The following is a 21,665-nucleotide window of genomic DNA, read 5'->3' on the forward strand; positions in this document are numbered from 1 at the left end:
CGGTGGAGTGGTGGAGCGGTGGAGAGGTGGAGCGGTGGAGAGGTGGAATATGAATCTTTATTTCAAACATACAAATAGAAAAACAGAAAGAAAGGAGAAACATTTAAATGAATAAAACAAAAACAAAGAAACAGCAGATTGGACATGGTAGGAAAGAGAAGGCAGAAGGAGTGAGAAGGATTTGGCTCCTCCCCCTCCATCACTCCATCCCTCCATTTCCTGTCAACCACTCAGTGACTTCCTGACAGTTTAATGGAACATCAACAGTTGCTCAGATGCTTCTGATAAACTCTGGTACATGTTGATTCAATAACCTCCACTGAGCACCAAGATGGACGTTGTACCTCAGGAATCGCTCCGTTATTTCTTCTCATAACGTGAATTAGACTTGATATTAGTTTGATCTCCGTTCCTAATTCATTCCAAAGCTTCAGTCCACAGACACACAAACGTTCCAGTGCCTCGTCATGAATCGTCCCTCTGAAGTCATAGCTGCAGTAACGTTTCCTGGATATTCCCCAGCAGTAACTTGCTCTTTACTTTGTACAATATTGGAATCGATCAACGACTTTCAAAGGTTTTGCCGCCATGTTTGTTATGATCCATCGACTCGCTCACGTCCCTCGACGAGGAACTCATGACCTCGGCGTTGGAGCGCACATGCAGTGTCAGCATTTCTGCCTGAATGGTTTCAGAAAGTGGTTCAGGTTCGGGTTAAGTTTGGGTTTGGGTTAGGTTCTGGTTAGGTTCGGGTTCGGGTTTGGGTTTGGGTTTGGGTTTGGGTTCAGGTTCTGGTTAGGTTCAGGTTAGGTTCGGGTTCGGGTTTGGGTTTGGGTTCGGGTTCGGGTTCGGGTTAGGTTCTGGTTTGGGTTTGGGTTCGGGTTAGGTTCTGGTTTGGTTCGGGTTTGGGTTTGGGTTTGGGTTTGGGTTCAGGTTCGGGTTAGGTTCTGGTTAGGTTCTGGTTTGGGTTTGGGTTTGGGTTCAGGTTCGGGTTAGGTTCTGGTTAGGTTCTGGTTTGGGTTTGGGTTTGGGTTCAGGTTCGGGTTAGGTTCTGGTTAGGTTCGGGTTTGGGTTTGGGTTCGGGTTCGGGTTGTGTGAACAGAGACAGGATGAGTTTCATGTTCGTGGCTCATCGTCGGTTTGTTCCGGATCAAAAGGAATCCTGCCAGGAGATTTATGCTAATAGATTAATCTGCATTACGTAATCGTATTTGAAATATTTGAGAACGCAGATGAAGATCAGCTGAGCAGATCTGGTCGCTGTGGTGAAACGCCGTTCCCCTGCTGGCTCCCCGTGACTTCTATTAGCTGCCTGGAGATATTTCTGTCTGAGGTTTTACAATCTTCTCTGAACGGTTCTGACGCTCTTCTTCACCCAGACTTTCTCTGCTCTGATGTATTTCCTGTCCTGCCCTGTGACACTTCACTCTGAGCTCGTAGCTCCTCGTAGCTTCTCGTAGCTCCTCCTAGCTCCTGGTAGCTCCTGGTAGCTCCTCCTAGCTCCTCGTAGCTGATCATAGCTCTTCGTAGCTCCTCGTAGCTCTTCGTAGCTCCTCGTACCTCCTCAGCGCTCCTCGTAGCTCCTTGTAGCTCCACGTAGCTCCTCGTAGCTCCTCAACGCTCCTCGTAGCTCCTCGTAGCTCCTTGTAGCTCCACATAGCTCCTCGTAGCTCCTCCTAGCTCCACATAGCTCCTCCTAGCTCCACATAGTTCCTCAGCGCTCCTCGTAGCTCCTCAACGCTCCTCGTAGCTCCTCGTAGCTCCTTGTAGCTCCACATAGCTCCTCCTAGCTCCACATAGCTCCTCCTAGCTCCACATAGATCCTCCTAGCTCCTCCTAGCTCCTCGTAGCTCCTCCTAGCTCCACATAGCTCCTCAGCGCTCCTCGTAGCTCCACGTAGCTTCTCGTAGCTCCTCGTAGCTCCTCAGCGCTCCTCGTAGCTCCGTCCAAGCAGACCAACAGGGAAACCAGACTTTTACCAGTTCTCATGCAAACAAGAATCAACTCAAGCAGAATCCTTTGTCAGCACCATGGTACTGTTCCTCTGACTTGTTGAGACCCCCGAGCTGAACGTCCGCGGTGTTTTGGTGCCAGCGTGAGTCTGAAGACGACACACTGGCACCAGAAATCTGTTTTCACTTTGACGTCACCGGGTTGTTTGGGGTTGAGTGACGAGCCGAACCGTGGAGGGACGTCCCCGTCGGCTCCCGGTGCTCGGCCGGATTTTCCTCCCGCTGATTGTCTGATGGCGGCAGCGTGTGCAGGTAATCAGAGTATTCTGGACCGCGGCCGTGACGACGTTACGTAATGATGCGGGCCGGCGGTGCCGTGAACCGCGTCGGACCGCTCTGGTAGGAACCGTTTGACCTTGTTTCCACTTCCCTCTGACGAATCCAATCAAGAGCAGAACCGGAAGCTTCCAATCGGAGCTCGCTCTTCAAAGCACGATCGTCCACGGGGAACCACGAGGCAACCCTGCGTGTTTCCGTCTGATTGGCCGCGCTCCACATCACAGAGACGCGTCAGATGGTAGTGGAGTACGTTGGACGTGCTCCACGTCGCAGATTCATCTCTTGAAGGTACCGTGTGAGAAAGAAGCAGATTAAGAGCATGAACAGTGTGCTGACGGCTGCAGGGGAACCGACGTTCCCCCGGGGAGACTCCGGTTTGGACGCCGCTTCCGACTTGTGGCTCAGAGACGTGGAGTTCCCGGGAAGGGAACTCCACGTCTCTGAGCCGCAAGTCGGAAGCGGCGTCCAAACCCGAGTCTCCCGGGGGAACATTGGTTCCCCCGGGAGACTCGGGTTTGGATGCCGCTTGGACGCCGCTCGGGTTTGGACGCCGCTTGCGACTTGCGGCTCAGAGACGAGGAGTTCCCGGGAAGGGAACTCGGAAGGAGCTTTGGTTCTCGGTAGAGTCCGAGACTTTGGGTTTGGACGCCGCTTGCGACCAAACCCGAGTCTCCCGGGGGAACCAACGTTCCCCCGGGAGACTCGGGTTTGGACGCCGCTTCCGACTTGCGGCTCAGAGACGAGGAGTTCCCTTCCCGGGAACTCGGAAGGAGCTTCGGTTCTCGGTAGAGTCCGAGACTTTCAGTTCCTCGTCGTGTTGAGACAGACTACAGACGGTGTCATGGCGGAAAGGAAAGGAGGAAGCGCACCGCGGCAGGTTGATGGGAAGGGCGGAGGAACAGGTCGGGTCGGGCGACGCTGAGCTGGAATTCAGTTTCCTTCTTTCTGAGGCCGTCGACCGGGAAGGAACGTCTTTAACACCGACGCCAACGGATCGTACCGGAGAGTTGGTGTTTCACTGCAGAAATGTTCAGGAAGCAACTTGATCGTTGACACATTACAATAGTCCGATGACTACACACACACACACACACACACACACACACACACACACACACACACACACACACACACTTGTAAGCAGCACGGAAGAAAAACCCAGTTTGAATTACAGGAATGTTGTTTTCCCTTTTTGTTTTTCTTTTGTTTTCCTGTGAAAACCTGCCGAGCCTCCAGGCTGTACTCTCCAGTACACACTACAATACTCTGTACTCTGGAGTGTAGTGGAGTACATCCACTAACAATAACGATCACATGCAGCTTGCAGGAATGTGGGAGGAAACCAGAGAACCCCGAAGGAGGAGACGCATGCAAACACCTCCGGCTGGATTTGAACCCACAACCTTCTGTCCGTGAGGCGAGAGCACCAACCACTGCAAGACATTGGGGGTGGGGTGGGAGTGGGGGGGTGGGGGGGGCACCATGATAGAAGGAAGAGCAGAAATCCTTTCTGAACGCAGCATCGAGACAACAGCCACTTGTTCTGAGGTCTCGGCTGCCGAGGAGCCGGTGAGCACCGTCTGGGTCCGCAGGCTTCATGTTGGACACTCCAGGTTTTGGGGGATTATCGTGGACTAGCCTTAATCCCACATCTGCTCCACTCTGAGCCTGTTTGGACCTGAAATGCTCCTTCGTGTTTGTAAAGTCTGAGAAATAGTGTGCGAGAAGCTGAGAAGTGAATCGACTGAGAAGCTCGTTGATCCGGGAGCTCGTTGATCCGGGAGCTCGTTGATCCGGAGCTCGTTGATCCGGGAGCTCGTTGATCCGGGAGCTCGTTGATCCGGGAGATCGTTGATCCGGGAGATCGTTGATCCGGGAGCTCGTTGATCCGGGAGCTCGTTGATCCGGGAGATCGTTGATCCGGGAGCTCGTTGATCCGGGAGATCGTTGATCCGGGAACTCGTTGATCCGGGAGCTCGTTGATCCGGAGCTCGTTGATCCGGGAGCTCGTTGATCCGGAGCTCGTTGATCCGGGAGCTCGTTGATCCGGAGCTCGTTGATCCGGGAGATCGTTGATCCGGGAGATCGTTGATCCGGGAGCTCGTTGATCCGGGAGCTCGTTGATCCGGGAGATCGTTGATCCGGGAGCTCGTTGATCCGGAGCTCGTTGATCCGGAGCTCATTCATCCAGGAGCTCGTTGACGCAGCGGTTTCAAGTGGAAACGTTTTAGTTTGTAGGTCTTCAGGAATTCGGCCTCGTCGTCCCTGTCCTTGTCCCTGACTTTGTCCCTGACCTTGTCCTTGTCCTTGTCCCTGAGCCTGACCTTGTCCTTGTCCCTGACCTCTTGGAGGAGACGAGGCTGCTTCACCGGCTGGAGGTGGAGTCTGTCAGGCCGGTGCTCCACCAACAAGGAACTGATGGTCGACTTCAGGAGCTGTAAACCAGACCATCAACAGGGGAAGGGGTGGAGAAGGTGGAGAAGGTGGAGAAGGGGTGGAGAAGGTGGAGAGGGGGTGGCGAGGAGAGGAGGCTCCAGAGGGTCATCACCGCCACCACCCCCCCAGCCCCCCATCCCTGGAAGACCTCTGCACCACCCGCCGCCTCAGGAGAGCCCAGAACATCCTCAGGGACTCGTCTTCCAGTAACGAGTTAATTAGTAACCGGTTACTCTCATGTGACCACTTTTTTCAATAATGAGTAATTTAACCAGTTACTATTTCCAAACCAGTAATCAGACACACACACACACACACACACACACACACACACACACACACACACACACACACACACACACACACACACACACACACACACACACATACACACAGTGCTGCAGTCACCTGACCCGCCCCCTTCTCCACTCTCAGCCAATCACAGGCCAACTTGTTGTAATGGTGTGTTCAGGGGGAAAAAAGAATTGGAACCAACCATCGTCATCAATAAACTTTATCACTGCAACATTTCAGGGCAATAAAGACAAAAACAAGTAGAATATAAACAGTTTGGACTCCAGAGCTGTTGTTGCCCTGAACTGGCCTGTAAATACCCCCCCCCCCCCCCCCCTCCTCTCCCCCCGGGGCACTGGACAGTTTTTATTTAAAATATTTTATGTCAGCATTATTCCATTTAATTCCGTTTTTTTATTATTATTTTTGCACCTTCTGCTGTTTGACTCTGCTATTTTTAATTCCGTTGTGCTGCGAGCAGCGGCAATAAAAGGAATTCTAATGGAAAATCTCTCTCTCTCTCTCTCTCTCTCTCTCTCCCTCTCTCTCTCTCTCTGCCCCCCCCCGCAGCCTGAATGAAACTACGTGACCGGCGGCGCGACGCGTCGCCGATGAGTCGCTCGTCAGGAGAGCGCCTGAATGAGCGGATCGCCACGGAGGCCACGCCCCCCCCGCGCTCCCATTGGCCGCCGCGCTCCGCCCAGACTCCCCGCGGCCCCGCCCCCCCGCCCGGCGATGCCCGGCCAGCCTCTTAACAGTGCACCGGTCCATCGGCGGCTCCAGAGGAGGCACAGCGCGGCAGCGACACCCGCCACGGCAAGCACGGAGCGCGAGCGCGAACACGAGCACGAGCACGAGCACGAGCACGGCGCACGGAGCGCGGACACGTCGAGGACCGTAAACGACGCCGGAGACTTGGAACCCACGACCGCCCTGCGCGCAGCGGGATCCATGAAGAAAGGACGCCGGTGCGTAAAGTTGGCGAGCTGACCCGCCCGGCACTGCGCCCCCCCGCGCCCCCCCCCCCGGTGCCTTCGCCTCTCCCCCCCCCACCTCCACCTCCACCTCCACCTCTACCACCTCCACCTCGGAGGAGCAGCTTCGCCCGGGTTACCAGCCTTCCAGCGCGGATTGTCCCCCCCCCCCCCCTACCACCCCCGTGCCGAGCGGAGCGCCCCCCCGGAGTCTTTGTCTCGGAGGGTCGGTCTCCGCACACCGGAGCTCCGCCACATGGATCCGCTCCGACACGTTTACCGCCACATATTCAAATAAATCCTATTTATCCAGGCCGCCCGCTGCGTCGCCCGCAGCCGTTCTGTTGACTTATCCTCTTGTTTATTTATTTTTGTTTCCATTCTTTCCGGGACTCTTTAAAACGACCGCTGAGGTTTTGCGTCTCATCTTGCGGGATTACAACCATGAACTTTGTTGTCACTTTGCTACAAATCCTGTTTGCAGCACTTCTTCATCTGTCCTCTGTAAAGGTGAGTTTTGTCTCGCGCTGCTCCCACATTTCACCTCCACTTGCAGCTAAACTTCCCCGATCACTTATTGACAGTCCGGGCAACACGTGTGTGTATTTATTTATTCATGTGTCGCTCTACTTTCTGTATTCTGGTTCAAATAGATCAAAACGCTTCCTAAACTGCACTTCCACATCCGATTTATATTTTTTGCTCTATTTAATTCATCATAAATCATCCCCACTCGTCTGTTTTCAAAGGCACGTAGTCATTTGTTGCGTCTTTACGCGCAGATTTATGACGTTTCCTTCTACATTTTTAGATTTTTTATTTTTTATTTTTTAATTTAATATTATTTTTTGCACTTAAGACGCGTAAAGGTGTGAGACTGGCTTGATGCTGCAGCTGCTGGTCCGGGTGTCGTGAAGCTCAGACCCGGTTCCTGCAGGAGGAGGATGAGGATGATGATGATGATGAGGATGATGCCCATCTCGTTTCCCAAGTGGCTGCTTTTCTCACGCAATACCTCCGCTGGTTACGCCAGCCTCTCTCTCTCTCTCTCTCTCTCTCTCTCTCTCTCTCTCTCTCTCTCTCTCATATCAAACATTTCATTTAGAGAACGGGTTTCCGGCCCCTTTCAAACTAAATTCACTTTCAGGCTGAATTTTTTTCTCTCTGTCTGTTTGGAGCTTGTTGGTTCATGTCAGGTGTTTGTTTCCATGTTTTGTTATTATTATTATTATTATTTGTCTCCATCTGGACATACAAACACCGACACTGTCGCAAAAGTGCAGAATTTTACTTTACGTTCCACAAAAGTAACTCATTCATTTAAAATGTGAACAGGAAGCTGCGAGGATTGATAATAATATTTAGATTTTACGTCCTGTTGATCCTAATCTTTGTCATGTATTTTAAATTAACTGTTAATAATAAGCAGGAGCCTTCTTCTCCCGGTTGGCCACTTATATTTCGGTAAGTCTTTCTATGGAGGTTTCTGCTGTTGTTGCTCTGATAAAATAGAAATACTTTACAGATGAGTTTTATTTGCAAACGTTTTTGAAGCACAGATTTATTTGTAAATTCACAGATTTATGGCTGATTCAGTTAAGAAAAAGGCATTTTAGTGAAATGAATCAATTGGTGTTTTGCAGGATTCCTTCTCAGAAATTAAAAGGAGAAAAAAAAGCAGATTTCTATTGAAGAAGCCCGTCAGAGAACTGAGTAGTTTAACACAACGGTCAAATAAATCAATCAATACCAGGCGTCCTTCTGCACCGGGAGAACATGCAAACTGGGAGAACACATGGAGAACATGCAAACTGGTAGAACATGCAAACTGGTAGAACACATGGAGAACATGCAAACTGGTAGAACATGCAAACTGGTAGAACACATGGAGAACATGCAAACTGGTAGAACACATGGAGAACATGCAAACTGGTAGAACATGCAAACTGGGAGAACATGCAAACTGGTAGAACACATGGAGAACATGCAAACTGGTAGAACACATGGAGAACATGCAAACTGGTAGAACATGCAAACTGGTAGAACATGCAAACTGGTAGAACACATGGAGAACATGCAAACTGGTAGAACACATGGAGAACATGCAAACTGGTAGAACATGCAAACTGGGAGAACATGCAAACTGGTAGAACACATGGAGAACATGCAAACTGGTAGAACACATGGAGAACATGCAAACTGGTAGAACATGCAAACTGGGAGAACATGCAAACTGGTAGAACACATGGAGAACATGCAAACTGGTAGAACACATGGAGAACATGCAAACTGGTAGAACATGCAAACTGGTAGAACACATGGAGAACATGCAAACTGGTAGAACACATGGAGAACATGCAAACTGGTAGAACATGCAAACTGGGAGAACATGCAAACTGGTAGAACACATGGAGAACATGCAAACTGGTAGAACACATGGAGAACATGCAAACTGGTAGAACATGCAAACTGGGAGAACATGCAAACTGGTAGAACACATGGAGAACATGCAAACTGGTAGAACACATGGAGAACATGCAAACTGGTAGAACACATGGAGAACATGCAAACTCCACAGAGAAAAGCCTGAACTCCATCATATTTCTGTTTAAATATTTATCCGTAAGTACAAACGCACTCTGACGTGCAGCTCAAAGTTTCCTTTTGCAGGTCTTGTACGAGCTGCCGCGCCTTTATTGTTCCTTCTTTCCCCAGAGCTGCAGCGTCTACGCTCCGCTCACCCCACACTGGAACACAATCGCCACTTAAATTGTCGTTTTCATTCTGAATTCTTCCACTGAATTGCAGCGAACTGCCCCTCCGGCACGTGCAGAACCCGTTCTAATAGCACACATTAGTGATGGTTTTGAATCTGCACCCTCCTCGTCCTGCACTCCCGATTAAGGCGTCATTAAAAGGTACACGGTGTAACGACGCAGTAACGGCGAGTCACGCAGACCGTCCTGGCGTTCCGGGTGGTCCAGTCCTTCACTGTGTGATTCTCCCCCGGGAGCTGCTGCTGTGTCTGACCGCTGTGATGTCATGTCTTGCAGACGGCCAGTCTCAACAAGGGAGTGGACAAGAGTAAGAATGAAGGTGAGTCGCCCCCCTGCTGTGTGAAACGCCTTTCCTTGTAGTTGGATTTCGCCTTTTGGTGAGAAAATGCCACAAATCAAAGTTCCGGGCGGTGAAAGGTCTGATCGGGGACTTTGGCTTGACCGTTTCCCTCCGAGGTCTGAGGTTCAGGTTCAGTCCAGCGTGGCCCCGGGCCGAGGTTCCCCGGGCCGAGGTTCCCCGGGCCGAGGTTCCCCGGGCCGAGGTTCCCCGGGCCGAGGTTCCCCGGAGGCGCTAATTAGTCGGGACGAGCAGCGTCTCTGAAAAGGTTTGCCGGTTCTTCTTCCTGCTGCACCCCGTCAGGGGGCGCCGTGACCTATGACCCCCCCCCCCCGCCGTCCCGCAGCGACACGCCTCTCGCCGGACAGACTTCATGTCGTCGACTGTGGCGCGCAACAATGCTGGTGTCAAATTACAAGAACACCACGAGATAGAAATAATTTCAATAATGACCTGGGGAGTTCCCAAACAAACACTTAAGTTTCCTTTAATTCCATTCATCCACATCGTTCTCACACACACACACACACGCACACACACACACGCACACACACACACACACGCACACGCACACACACGCACACACACACACACACACGCACACACACACACGTCATTGTCTTAATTACCCATTCATTATGTGGCGAGTTGTGGACATAACAGACGATTAACAGGAAGTAGTGAGGTCATCGCCGACTCGTTCTGGTCATTGCTGCGGCAGAGGAGTAGTAATCTAGTAGTGATCTAGTAGTAATCTAGTAGTAATCTAGTAGTGATCTAGTAGTGATCTAGTAGTGATCTAGTAGTGATCTAGTAGTAATCTAGTAGCGATCTAGTAGTAATCTAGTAGCGATCTAGTAGTAATCTAGTAGTGATCTAGTAGTAATCTAGTAGTGATCTAGTAGCAATCTAGTACTAATCTAGTAGCGATCTAGTAGTAATCTAGTAGTGATCTAGTAGTAATCTAGTAGTGATCTAGTAGTAATCTAGTAGTGATCTAGTAGTAATCTAGTACTAATCTAGTAGCGATCTAGTAGTAATCTAGTAGTGATCTAGTAGTAATCTAGTAGTAATCTAGTAAACCTCTGAGGTGTGGGAAGAAGAACCAAACCGTCTCGTGAGAAAAAGACCGACAGACGAACGACAAGGCTCAGGAACAGAAGGGCAACAAATGGGTCGATGATGAGGAACAGCAGCTTCGCAGAGAACGTCCAGATGTTTCAACCACGACGTTTAACAGATTCCGTCTTCAAGACGTCTGCGAATGTGTTGAAGGTCTCGTGATCTCGTGATCTCCAGTCAGTCGAGTGGAAGGAATCAGAACCGCTGAGTCACCGTCCGTCGACACGACGCTGCAGATTCCGTCCTCGCGAAGAGAAACCATGCGATCCTGACCTTGACGTTGTTTCCCCGTATCGGAGGTCGTGACCCCCGCCTTCCTGTCGGACGCCTCCGATCAACGTCTCCGGGATCTGTTGACATTGTACAGCGATCTGCGGGGAGGAGTTGAGGAGTCGGCGCGTGGCTTTGGTTCCCACACGCTGGGTGGCTTTTCTGGGGTCACGTGTCAGAGGTGAGGGCCGGCGCCACGCCGCCTGAGGCCACGGCTGCTCTGACCAATCGGGGGTCGGGAGTCTGCCGGGGGGGGGGGGGTCACGAGGAGCAGAGTGTGGGAGGGATTATTTTGGGCTCCACGCTCCTCCTCACTCTCGCAGACATTGAGGAACATACCGGTGTCTTCACCGAGGACGAGGATCTCCTGGACTTTGTCCGACGTTGTTCAAACCACTTTATCCGATCGCCGATCGCCATCCTCCGCTGATGTCCGGACGACGTTTATAAATATTCCTATTCTTTGGTTCACACGGTAGAAATGTGTGTCGTCGCTGTGCGGCTGCTTCAGGAGGCGTCACACTCATTAGTGTCTCCAGAAGCCTCAAGCAAAGTTTCGTCCAGTCCCTCAGCTGACCTGAACCCTCAGGGCTTCGTCTACTGCTCCTGTGCTACTACTGAATAATACTCATTTTAGTTTACAACTATTGCCTGTCAACAACTTTCAACCTGACAATGGGATATTAAACAAACAAAAAAAAACCCATCAGTTGGAAACATTCACCAATAAGTACAAAAGGAACAAAGGAATCCCTGTGGAACTCAAGAGACTCAGGACACATTGGCAGAATTTCCCAGAAGATTATGTAATCAAGTCAACAGATAAAAGTGATGGGGGTGAAGAAATGTCCAACCAGCCGCCACGTCTCTTTTGATTTCCTCGTCAGTCTGGTTAAAAGCAGATTTCATCATAATCATAAGTCTTATTGGCCGTTGTAAAGTAATCATGGAGCATAAAGTCTACCTGCCCAGTCTGATAGTCTGATAGACGCCTCCGATCGTCCAGATCTAGAAAGGAAGGTACGTGTTCCTGCACACGTCGGCCAGTGTCTCCGTCGCCCCTCAGCCTTCGGCACCGTCCGTCTCCCTGGTTTACCAAATTCCTATGAATCCAGTGTTTTCCTAAAGCGTCCTGATCGCGTCTTCGGTCGCCAGACGTTGGGGGTTAACGGTCCGTATCTTGTCTTTTCAGTCGTCCCCATCACAGAAGTCATCACCAAGAGCATGTGCCAGCCCCGGGAGGTGCTGGTGGACATCTTCCAGGAGTACCCAGAAGACACGGAGCACACCTACATCCCGTCCTGCGTGGTCCTCAAGCGCTGCGGGGGCTGCTGCAACGACGAGGCCTTGGAGTGCGTCCCTACGGAAACCCGCAACGTCACGCTGCAGGTGAGCTCCAGGTAGGGAGGTGAGCTCCATGTAGGGAGGTGAGCTCCAGGTAGTGAGGGGAGCTCCAGGTAGGGAGGTGAGCTCCGGGTAGGGAGGTGAGCTCCATGTAGGGAGGTGAGCTCCGGGTAGGGAGGTGAGCTCCGGGTAGGGAGGTGAGCTCCGGGTAGGGAGGTGAGCTCCGGGTAGGGAGGTGAGCTCCGGGTAGGGAGGTGAGCTCCGGGTAGGGAGGTGAGCTCCGGGTAGGGAGGTGAGCTCCAGGTAGGGAGGTGAGCTCCAGGTGGGGAGGTGAGCTCCAGGTATGGAGGCCATCTAAGACGGCGGTTCCCAACCGCAGTAAAACGTCGAGTAACATGTTTGGAACCTTTCAACTTCTAAACACTTTATTATAAAAAAAGGCCGCAGTAATTCATTTGAACAGTGTATGACTGACGTAGAGCTGTACACATTAGTACCTTCAACATGCAGTACAGAGAGGAAGGGTTTGTGTCGTTCATTCAGTCTGGATGATCGTAGAGCCGCGCGGCTTTTCTCTCCACAAACACACTGAGAAAACAAAGTGGAGTCTCGGCATCTCAGATATGTAGTTTGTCCTGACGCTCCGTGTGACTGAGCACTAGTGCTCCTGCCCTGGCGCCGTCTACAAATACATGCATAGAGACACATTTCTTTAAAAAAAAAAATCTATATCTGTATTTATCTCCATACATTTAAAGAGACAGCTGCAGAAGTTTCCCTGCTGCTTTCATGCCAACCTGTGTTTGGTCACGTCGTGTTTGTGTTGCAGGTGATGCGGTTGAGGCAGATGGTCAGCAAACATACGGCTCACTTAAGCTTCACGGAGCATCAGAAGTGTGTTTGCAGGTAAGAACCGCCTCCTCCGACCCGGAGAGTCGCTTCCCTACGACGTCCCAGACCTTCATTAATCCGCCTCTCCTGTTTGCATTTCCAGAGTGAAGCCAGAAGTGGAAGCGAAGAAAGAATAGTAAGTACGTGTTTCTGTGTTTCCTTGTTCAAAAAAAATCAAACGCACACGCCTTCCCCTTCCTCTGCCGGCCGGCCGACGAGCCGTCGTCAGTCGATAGTGGCTCAGGTTCAGGCTGATGGGTTTTTGTTTTTACGGCGTTGGGTTTAGCGGTTTAGCGGTTTAGCGGTAGCGGTTCGGCCGGCGCTGCCGTCTGCGCGCTGGACTCCAGGTGCACAAACCCGACCCCCCCCCCCCCCCCCCCCACCTCCTCCCCCCGGCCCTCGGGCCACTTCCCCATTCTCACCATAGCAACAGGTGTCACGTGGGTAACCTATTTATATTTTTAGTGCTGTAACCAGAGGATGAGCGCCGCTAGCTTGCGCGGGACGACGCGTCTGAAAGGCTCCGGCGGAGAGACGAGCTCCTGTTCGCCTCCGTTCCTCCGTGTTCCCGTTCCAAGGCCACGCTTTATCTCCGATTGCTTCTTATCTCTGTTCTCTTTTTATATTTTTTTGCACAACTAGATTTTTTTTCTCTCTAAAGTAACAGACGAGCTTGAGAGGTTGGATGTTTCGTCAGCTGACGTGACGCTTTTCGTCAGAGACAGTTTCTCCCTCCAGACCTCAGACGTGCAGCCGAGAGAAACAAACTCCGCCTCCTGTTCGTGTTGATCGACTCACCTGGACGCCACATTTTACATTTTTCAATGTAAACCCAGTCACTTATCGCGGAGCGCTAAAGCTAGCGACGGCTACGCTCTGTGGAAACGGGTTAAAACGCAACCTTTTGAAAACGCTTCGACTCTGTCTCCATGGAAACGGGTAAAACTATCAGTCTTATAGTTCTGGTCCCTTTCTGCACATGCTCAGTAGAGACCGTCAGGACAACTCCCAGTCCGTATTCTGCTGGACTTGGGGCTTTTATTTTGACAGTCACCGTGATGATAATAGTGTTTAGAGCTCATTGTTCTCTGCTGTGTGTGTGTGTGTGTGTGTGTGTGTGTGTGTGTGTGTGTGTGTGTGTGTGTGTGTGTGTGTGTGTGTGTGTGTGTGTGTGTGTGTGTGTGTGTGTGTGTGTGTGTGTGTGTGTGTGTGTGTGTGTGTGTGTGTGTGTGTGTGTGTGTGTGTGTGTGTGTGTGTGCGTGCGCTCAGTACTAAAACTAACAACAGCACCAACTAGTGGCCCAACATGATGTCAGGGAATTGCAGGTGGACATAAACGCAGACTCAGAGTTTCATAAAACCAGGTTTATTGAAGGAAAAGTCCAGGGGACAGGAGGGGACAGGAGGAGGGACACGAGGGACAGGAAACAGAGGGGACAGGAGACAGGAGGAGGGACAGGAGACAGGAGGAGGGGACAGGAGGAGGGATAGGAGGAGGGACAGGAGGAGGGGACAGGAGACAGGAGGAAGGACAGGAGACAGGAGGGACACGTAGACAAGACGAGCAGAGTTAGAGGGTTTAAATCCGCTGGGGACAGGAAACAGGAGGGACAGGAGACAGGAGGAGGGGACAGGAGACAGGAGGGACAGGAGGAGGGATAGGAGGAGACAGGAGGGACAGGAGGAAGGACAGGAGACAGGAGGGACACGTAGACAAGACGAGCAGAGTTAGAGGGTTTAAACCCGCTGGGGACAGGAGGACGCTGGAGGACGCTGGTGGACACAGAGGGAGGAGATGATTGGTTGATTGGAAACACGGGACACGTGAGACACAGGGGACGTTGTTCTTAAAACGTTGCTGCGTAACCGTGGAACCTTTCTGGAACAAAAACGTCACATTTTCATTTGATCATTCTTTGAGTTACTTGGTCAAAATAAGACGATGATCCATTAATAACATTCAAACTAAACCTTAAGTGAACTGCAGTTTCACTCCTGCAGCACTCTGGATGTTTAAAAGCGTGTTTACACATGAAGAGATGGTTCTAAAGCTTTGAACGTCGGTGGATGTACTTGTTCCCCTGAAGGACGCCAGGCGTGTTGAGCTCGCCACTGTTTGTCTGTCCGGGAGGTCAAACACGCACCATGTGACTCCGACTTCCTCCTCAGACGTTTCTTCTTCAGCCACAAACATCAAAGCGAGACAAAGCACGGCTCCCCGTCGACCTCTAATAACCGCACGCGTGTAATTAGCGCTGCCGTGTTGAGTCTGCGCCGCGACCTTCCCTCCGTCTGTGCAGGATCATCCACCTCCGCGCTGTTGTTCACCATTTCTGAGGGAGTGTGCTGAAACCTCGCCGTTCGGCGGGAGTTTGATTCCCGGGCAGGGCGTCGCTCGCGTTTTCACGAAAGTTGCGTTTTCCCTCGTTTCCATGGAGACCGATTCCGAGAATGTAAAACATTCGGCAGTGCCGTAGCGACACTGTCTTTTTGTTCACCGGTTGACTTTATTTGGACGCCTTCGTGAGCGACACCGTCTGACGGACGTCACGTCCAGAAGGCGTGTCCTGGGATCAGCTAGCGGTTGGATGCTTGACCCAGTTAGCAAGAAGTCTTGCGGAGTTCTGTGTCCAGGACGGACTCGGGGTCAGACCCTTGGATTACTCTGAGCTCAGTTCAGGTGATTGTATTGGGGGGGGGGGGGCGCCGGGCCTCCGTGTTCTGGAAGGACTTGGTCTTGCTTGTCTTTTAGAGCGGCTAGTTTAGCGGCTAGTTTAGCGTTTAGCTTCAGGTGCGCTTGTTTTGCTCGTGCTGGTCGTTGAGAACGTCGCAGGACACATGAGCTGGACGATTGGACACCAGCCTGGACGCTGGACACTCGCTAACATGTTGGATGTTGGTGGGCGTGGCTAAGAGAGGAGGCGTGGCCAGGGAGGGAACCACAGCGAAGGGGGAGGTGTGTGTGTTGGGGAGGGGTGGGGGGGGTATTGCATGGGTGTCTTCGTCTGCCCTTTCTGCAGAATCTGCTCTCTAGCTTAGATCTCTCCCTCTCTCTCTCTCTCTCCCTCTCTCTCTCTCTCCCTCTCTCTCCCTTTTTGCTTCTCTTGCAGCCACTGTGTGCCTTGCTCAGAGAGAAGGAAGCGCTTGTTTGTGCAGGACCCTTTCACCTGTCAATGCTCCTGCAAATTCACACAGTTAGACTGCAAGTCCAGGCAGCTTGAGTTAAACGAAAGAACTTGCAGGTTTGTTACAATCAAACACTTGATTGACCCCCCCCCCCCCTCTTTTTTTTTTATTTATTAAATTATTTTTTTTTATTTCCTTGCAACCTCTGTGCCGTTGGCCTGGAAGTGTCTCCTTTTCAGAGAAAGCATGTTTCTCCCTCTGCTGTCTGTGAATGTCGTGTCGGTTCTGTGTTCTCGGTTCCTGCTTGCATCGTCCTTCTGTCCCGTCGGTGTCGTTGCACAACACCCGGCCCCTCAGCCCAGACAACCCCCCCCCCCCCCTCATTCATGATGTACAACATGTAGATTCCACACCAGGTCAGTGGTTTGTTGTCCAGTGAAGCTGCTGGATCTCCAAGACGCCTCTTAGTGTTTTTCTTCTGAAAGAGGAAGGCCGGTCCCGGGATCAGCACGAAAACCTGGACACGTTTGGTTTTCCCATAAATCCTCATTCAGCTGAGGTGCTATCTAGTTTGTAGACAGTTTTATTACGACCCACCAACATCTGACGACAATCGACGCCTGCCAGGAAAGAGTTCGGTGGAAAACCAGGGTTTGTTCACAGATCAAGCCGTTTTAACGCCTCGCATCTCGACGAGCTCGAATCAATCCAGACAAACACGTCGTCTGTTTTCACAACGTTTCTGTTCGTCTTGTTTGTTTCTCAGCAGTAAAAATCCAAACACATCACAAGGACGCGCGAACGACAGTTCGAGTGTGATGAACAGCGACAATCTCCAGATTTCCTCCTTATCAAATTGAACACATTGTTCCTCATTAACTGTACTCCGGATCATCTTGATTAAAGAAAATAAATAATATTTGCGTTAGCGGCAGATCTGCCGAGTGGAGCGGGGAACGTTGTTGGCTCAGTGTTAATCAGTAACGTTTACGAGGCCGTGGGCGTGGAGCTCACAAAGCCTCCCTCACTTCCTGCCAGGAACGCTGAATACACACTCCAAATCCCCCACGATGCACCGCTCAGCCATGACCCGCCCTCCGATTGGCCCGTACTCGCTGCTCCCACTCCTCTGATTGGTTGACGTCTGATCGTCTTCCCGTCAAACACAAGTGAGAATAATTCACACAAGCGACAAGCGGCTCAACGAGAACTGGGGTTTGGGGGGTTTCCCCGTATAGAACTAATGTGAGGCGTAAGAGTTTAACAATTAAATGTAGATTAAAGTACTCCCCGGTAACATTTATTAGAAACGTCATTGTTACAGAAATACCTAAGATTCTACATCAGAAATTGTCATTTTTCACAGATGAACACAAAGATTTCCCTTTAAAAACTGAAAATGTCTGGAGGACGGTGACGGAGGTGTCATGGCGTCGGTGTTTGGTGGTTTGTGGAGTTCGCTGCGTGCTAACACACTAAGGGGGGGGCGGGGGATCGGGGGGGGGGGGGGGGGGGCATTGGGACCTGGGGCTATGAGGGGAGGGAGATCTGTTAAATGAGGTACGAACCTCCTACAGAACCAGATTTTGGTGGTGGTGGTGGTGTGGGGGGGAGGGGGGGGGGGGGGGGGGGGTACGAGCAGCTGAGAGAACAATGAAGGAACCTGCTGCCCCCCCAAAAAAACACGTTTTACCACCAGACTCCTCCACGAGGAGACTCACACTATTAAATACAACATGAGGACACGTGTCAGGACAGACGCTAACCGGACCGGAACCCTGGACCGGGACCAGGTCAGAGAAAGTCCAGTTCCCGTCCAGGTCTGTGTGGACACACTTTCAGTGTGTTTCACAAATCCAACGGAGGAAAGAGTCAAAACAACAGTTTTTAAAATACCAGGAGAAAACCTGATGTGGATTTCAGTGTTTGTTCTCACCAACAGCTTTCGTCTAGTTATTGACCCGAACCTTTGATGTCGACGCCTTTCATCAGTTTCATCAGTAAAACTGTGGTCGGACAACGCGGGACGATCATTTCTAGATCTAGATTCCAGAACGAACGTCGACACTTACTGTCGGTCAGTGGAAGCAGTGACGCCTGTTTCCACGGCCCCCTGCTGTGCTGGAGCTCCTGACAAAGCTGTGCTCCATGACCGGTCCCGACCTCGACCACAGCCATGACCTCTGACCCCCTCACCCCTCCTCCCCCCAGAGGCCCCCCACACTGCTCTATGCTTGTGGAGAGCCACACACTTCTGGGGTCGTGACTCCAGTTGGGATGGTCAGTGTCTGGGAGTTTGGACAAAGGGTACCAGGGGGACGGGGGTGTCAGGATGTGGGATTAGGTGCTTCCCCCCACCCCCACCCCCACCCCCATCCCCATGTGTGTTGACTGTTAGCCACCCTATGGGTTGGAAATTGGCGAATAAAGGGGTTTAGGGTCAGCCCTTCATCCTAACCCTAAAATCCACTTTCTTAATCCATGGAACTGGGTTAGCTCGGTGGTTCCGACGTCACCGTCCTCCTCCCCTCCGTCACCGTCCTTCTCCCCTCCGTCACCGTCCTCCTCTCCTCCGCCACCGTCCTCCTCTCCTCCGTCACCGTCCTCCTCTCCTCCGTCACCGTCCTCCTCCTCTCCTCCGTCACCGTCCTCCTCTCCTGACGATCCCTTCGCTTGAAGGCAGAATTATTGTGTTGCACTGACCGGGCGTCATTAACCAGATGTTCCTCTCTTCCCCCCCAGATGTGACAAACCGAGGAGATGAGACCAGCGACACTGTTAAAAAGGAATTCTTTTCTTGGCACAGCACTTTTTGAAACGTCAGGATGCATTCCCTGCAAGGACACAAAGCGACGACGGAAGACGGGACGTCCCGAATGCGGATCTCCAAGCGGCCCGTCTTCTGTGTAAAGATATTAATATATGTGTATTTGCTATACCACTTCGACAATGTTTATCGCTGCTACGTTAAAGAGAAAACTGAATATTTAAAGCGACGGAAGCGCGCCGGCGGCGCGCGGAACAGGAACCCCTTCAGCGCGAGAGCTGGGAGAAGATTTATTTTACGTGACCCTTCACTGGATGCTCCTCTGCCGTGGAAACCATGACAGACGTCTGAGCAACGACAAAACCGGCGCCCACGCGGCGCCGGTGCAGCGGAAGCCGGACTTGCCTCCGACGGCCGGGGACGGCGGTCGGACGAAGACGCCGCCGCCGTCCCCGCGTCTCGGGACCCTTCCGGCGGCGGGTCCGGGGAACTCTCTCCCTTGACGACATGATGTGAAGTCTGTCCGACTCCGGCCGGCGCGGGAACCAAAGCGTCTCTTGGCCGAGCTCACGGTTAAAACCTGCGGTCGCGGTGACGGATAATGTGAAGATGACTCCCCCCCCCCCCCCACTTCCCCCCACCCCCCCCCCCCCCCCCGGGCGTTGGAGCTCCAGAGAACCGACGTTTCAGCCCCAGGAGACGTTCGGCCGGCGCTAGGCGTGTCCGGGGGGGAAACCACAAGAGCACATGGTTGTGATCAGGCCACCGTCACGCACCCCTTCACCCCCTCCCCCCCCTTTGTGCACAGAGTTTATTATTTACGTACGGAGATGTTGTGTTCCCGCCACACGTCTAAACGAGGCCGTCCGAAGGGATTCCGCGGTGGGTTTATACGGAGGACTGGAGCAGCGCGACCGGCCGATCACACGAGATCGGCTCCACACAAATCCACCACCTTCCTTTTGGCTTCCGACAAAACACGACCTGTATATACCGACCAGATGTCTCTTTGTATATGACACTACTATCTAATTTATAGAATATGTTCAGTATTTTGTATGAAGATATTTATTTGCAGTGTTAAAGTTATTTCATGTTCGTTCGTCCTCCTCAGCTGTTTCCGATTTGTCCACAGATGGAATGGTTTTGGTTTTTTTGTTTTGTTTCTTGTGGGAAAAAAAAAAAAAGGACTTTTGACATTCCGCTCAAACTGAAGCTGTGTTTGTCAGCAGCTGGAGGGAATCATCGCCGATTAAAACCCTCCCAACCGCCAACATGTGTGTGGATGATGTGCCGGCGCAGGTGTTTCTCATTTGGGCTCTGGGAAAGCGGACATGTGACTTGGCGGCGGGCCCTGCAGGCACGTCTTCAAGCCGCTCGGTCGGCTCGGGAACCTGAGTTGAAGAAAGAGCGTGGGATCAGAGGCCTCTAGTTGGAGGGCGGCGAGTCCGTCCATGTTGAACTGTTACCGTGTGAGAAAGACCTGCCTCACCGGCGAGCCTCGGGATCCTCGCAGGGAAAAGGCCCACAGAGTTATAATAATAATAATAATAATAATAATAATAATAATACTTTTATATTTATCAGTCATTCCATAGCAGGAAAAATCCCAACAAACTTTGTGAGTGTCCTCAATGTGTCCTCTCGAGTTTTGATAGGAGGCGGTGTGGATTTAAAAGTGGGCGGGGCTTGTGAAAAAGGAAGAAAAAAAAAAAGAAATGCTCAAAAACACCAAAGTTATGTAAGGTTTTAATAACCTTGAACCCTTTGCCCGATACTTGAAACCTTCCTGGATTATTTCACACAATTCGATGTTTTTCACTTTGACAAAAAGTCGCCAAGAGAGGATAGAAACTTTAAATCTCACTCGTGATTCTGCCATTTTAACATTATTTATATGAAATGCGAAGCCAATTTCTGTGCCATTTGTGAGACTTTTCTTGTGGGACGACCGACATATTTGATGTTGAAACATGAAGGTTCAGACTCCGGGTTTCCCCACAAAAGGCTAATTCTGTAAAGACCGTCTGTGTGCGGCTGGACGTCAACAGTCCAGAGTACAATAATAGACTCCGACCAAAAGGAACTCTCCCTGGCTTTTCAGCAGCGTGTGCAGAACACCCAGAGTCATTCTGAAGAGCTTAATGATTAACTTGGCTGATCTCTCGCTCTCACAATGAGTCCACTTCTCGTTTTGCAGCGACCAGAACGAGAAACCTTCGTTTTTTTTTAACACCTGAATTCTTCGACTGTACGTGTTCGGGCTCGGGCTTAACAAAAAGTGGCCAACAGAGAGCAAACGACCGATTTTTAATCCCACTGTGACCTGAAAGCAGCCGCCGATTGACAGAAACGCTTATATTCAAATGGGAGGCCGGCGACGCCCCCGCCCGCCTCCGAGGCAAGTCTGCACACGAGCCGCTCTCACTTCCTGTCAGGGAGGCCGTTCTGCTGAGTCATGCCTCGTCCCTACACGCTACCACTGCTGTGTGTGTGTGTGTGTGTGTGTGTGTGTGTGTGTGTTGCTCTCACACTAGAGGCCTCTCGGAGCGTTCCTGGCTCGGCGCCACTTCTCTCTTTGTATTTAAATGACTTTTCTTTGACCGCGGCCACACGTCTTAGTATATTTTTCACATTAATATATTTATTGCTGTAAAACGTTTTACATGTTAATAGTTTTAGTGTAACTATTAAAACATATTTATTTTGAAGATACAATGTTTTTTTTTAAATAAAGTCAACGGGTTTGAAAGCTCATTGTTTCTGGATTGTGAATGAAGGGGGGGGGGGGGGGTTAATATTCTTTATATCAGCGACGCACTGGTACCTCACTATTAAAGGAAGAGTACAAGTATTAACCCGAAGCTACTTGCCGATAGAGTACTTATTAAATGCTACGAAGACTAACTCATACTAAAGCGTACATAAGCCTCCGTATATGAAAGCGTTTTCAGTAGCAGAGCATAGCGTCCTCTGCCTATTGTCCTCTGCCTACTGCCCTCTACCTACTGTCCTCTATCACTGCCCTCTGCCTAC

The 21,665-nt window shown here is 51.3% G+C and overlaps 1 protein-coding gene across 3 annotated transcripts; it reads left to right on the forward strand.

Moving 5' to 3' along the window:
- Positions 1 to 5,816: 5,816 nt before the first annotated feature.
- LOC308133593 (vascular endothelial growth factor A-A-like) lies at positions 5,817 to 21,386 on the forward strand. Of its 3 annotated transcripts, XM_080501043.1 has the most exons (7): positions 5,817 to 6,505; positions 9,049 to 9,091; positions 11,694 to 11,890; positions 12,675 to 12,751; positions 12,840 to 12,872; positions 15,847 to 15,978; positions 18,605 to 21,386. In XM_080501043.1, the coding sequence occupies exons 1-7, from the start codon at positions 6,440 to 6,442 to the stop codon at positions 18,624 to 18,626; spliced, it is 570 nt and encodes a 189-aa protein (XP_080357169.1). In that variant the 5' UTR covers positions 5,817 to 6,439; the 3' UTR covers positions 18,627 to 21,386. The 3 variants fall into 3 exon arrangements, with proteins under 3 accessions (XP_080357169.1, XP_080357171.1, XP_080357170.1); XM_080501045.1 differs by lacking the exon at positions 15,847 to 15,978 and having other exon boundaries at positions 12,840 to 12,876; XM_080501044.1 differs by lacking the exon at positions 15,847 to 15,978.
- Positions 21,387 to 21,665: the final 279 nt, after the last annotated feature.

Source organism: Blennius ocellaris (genome assembly GCF_963422515.1).
Source record: "Blennius ocellaris genome assembly, chromosome: 8".
Taxonomy (NCBI): domain Eukaryota; kingdom Metazoa; phylum Chordata; class Actinopteri; order Blenniiformes; family Blenniidae; genus Blennius; species Blennius ocellaris.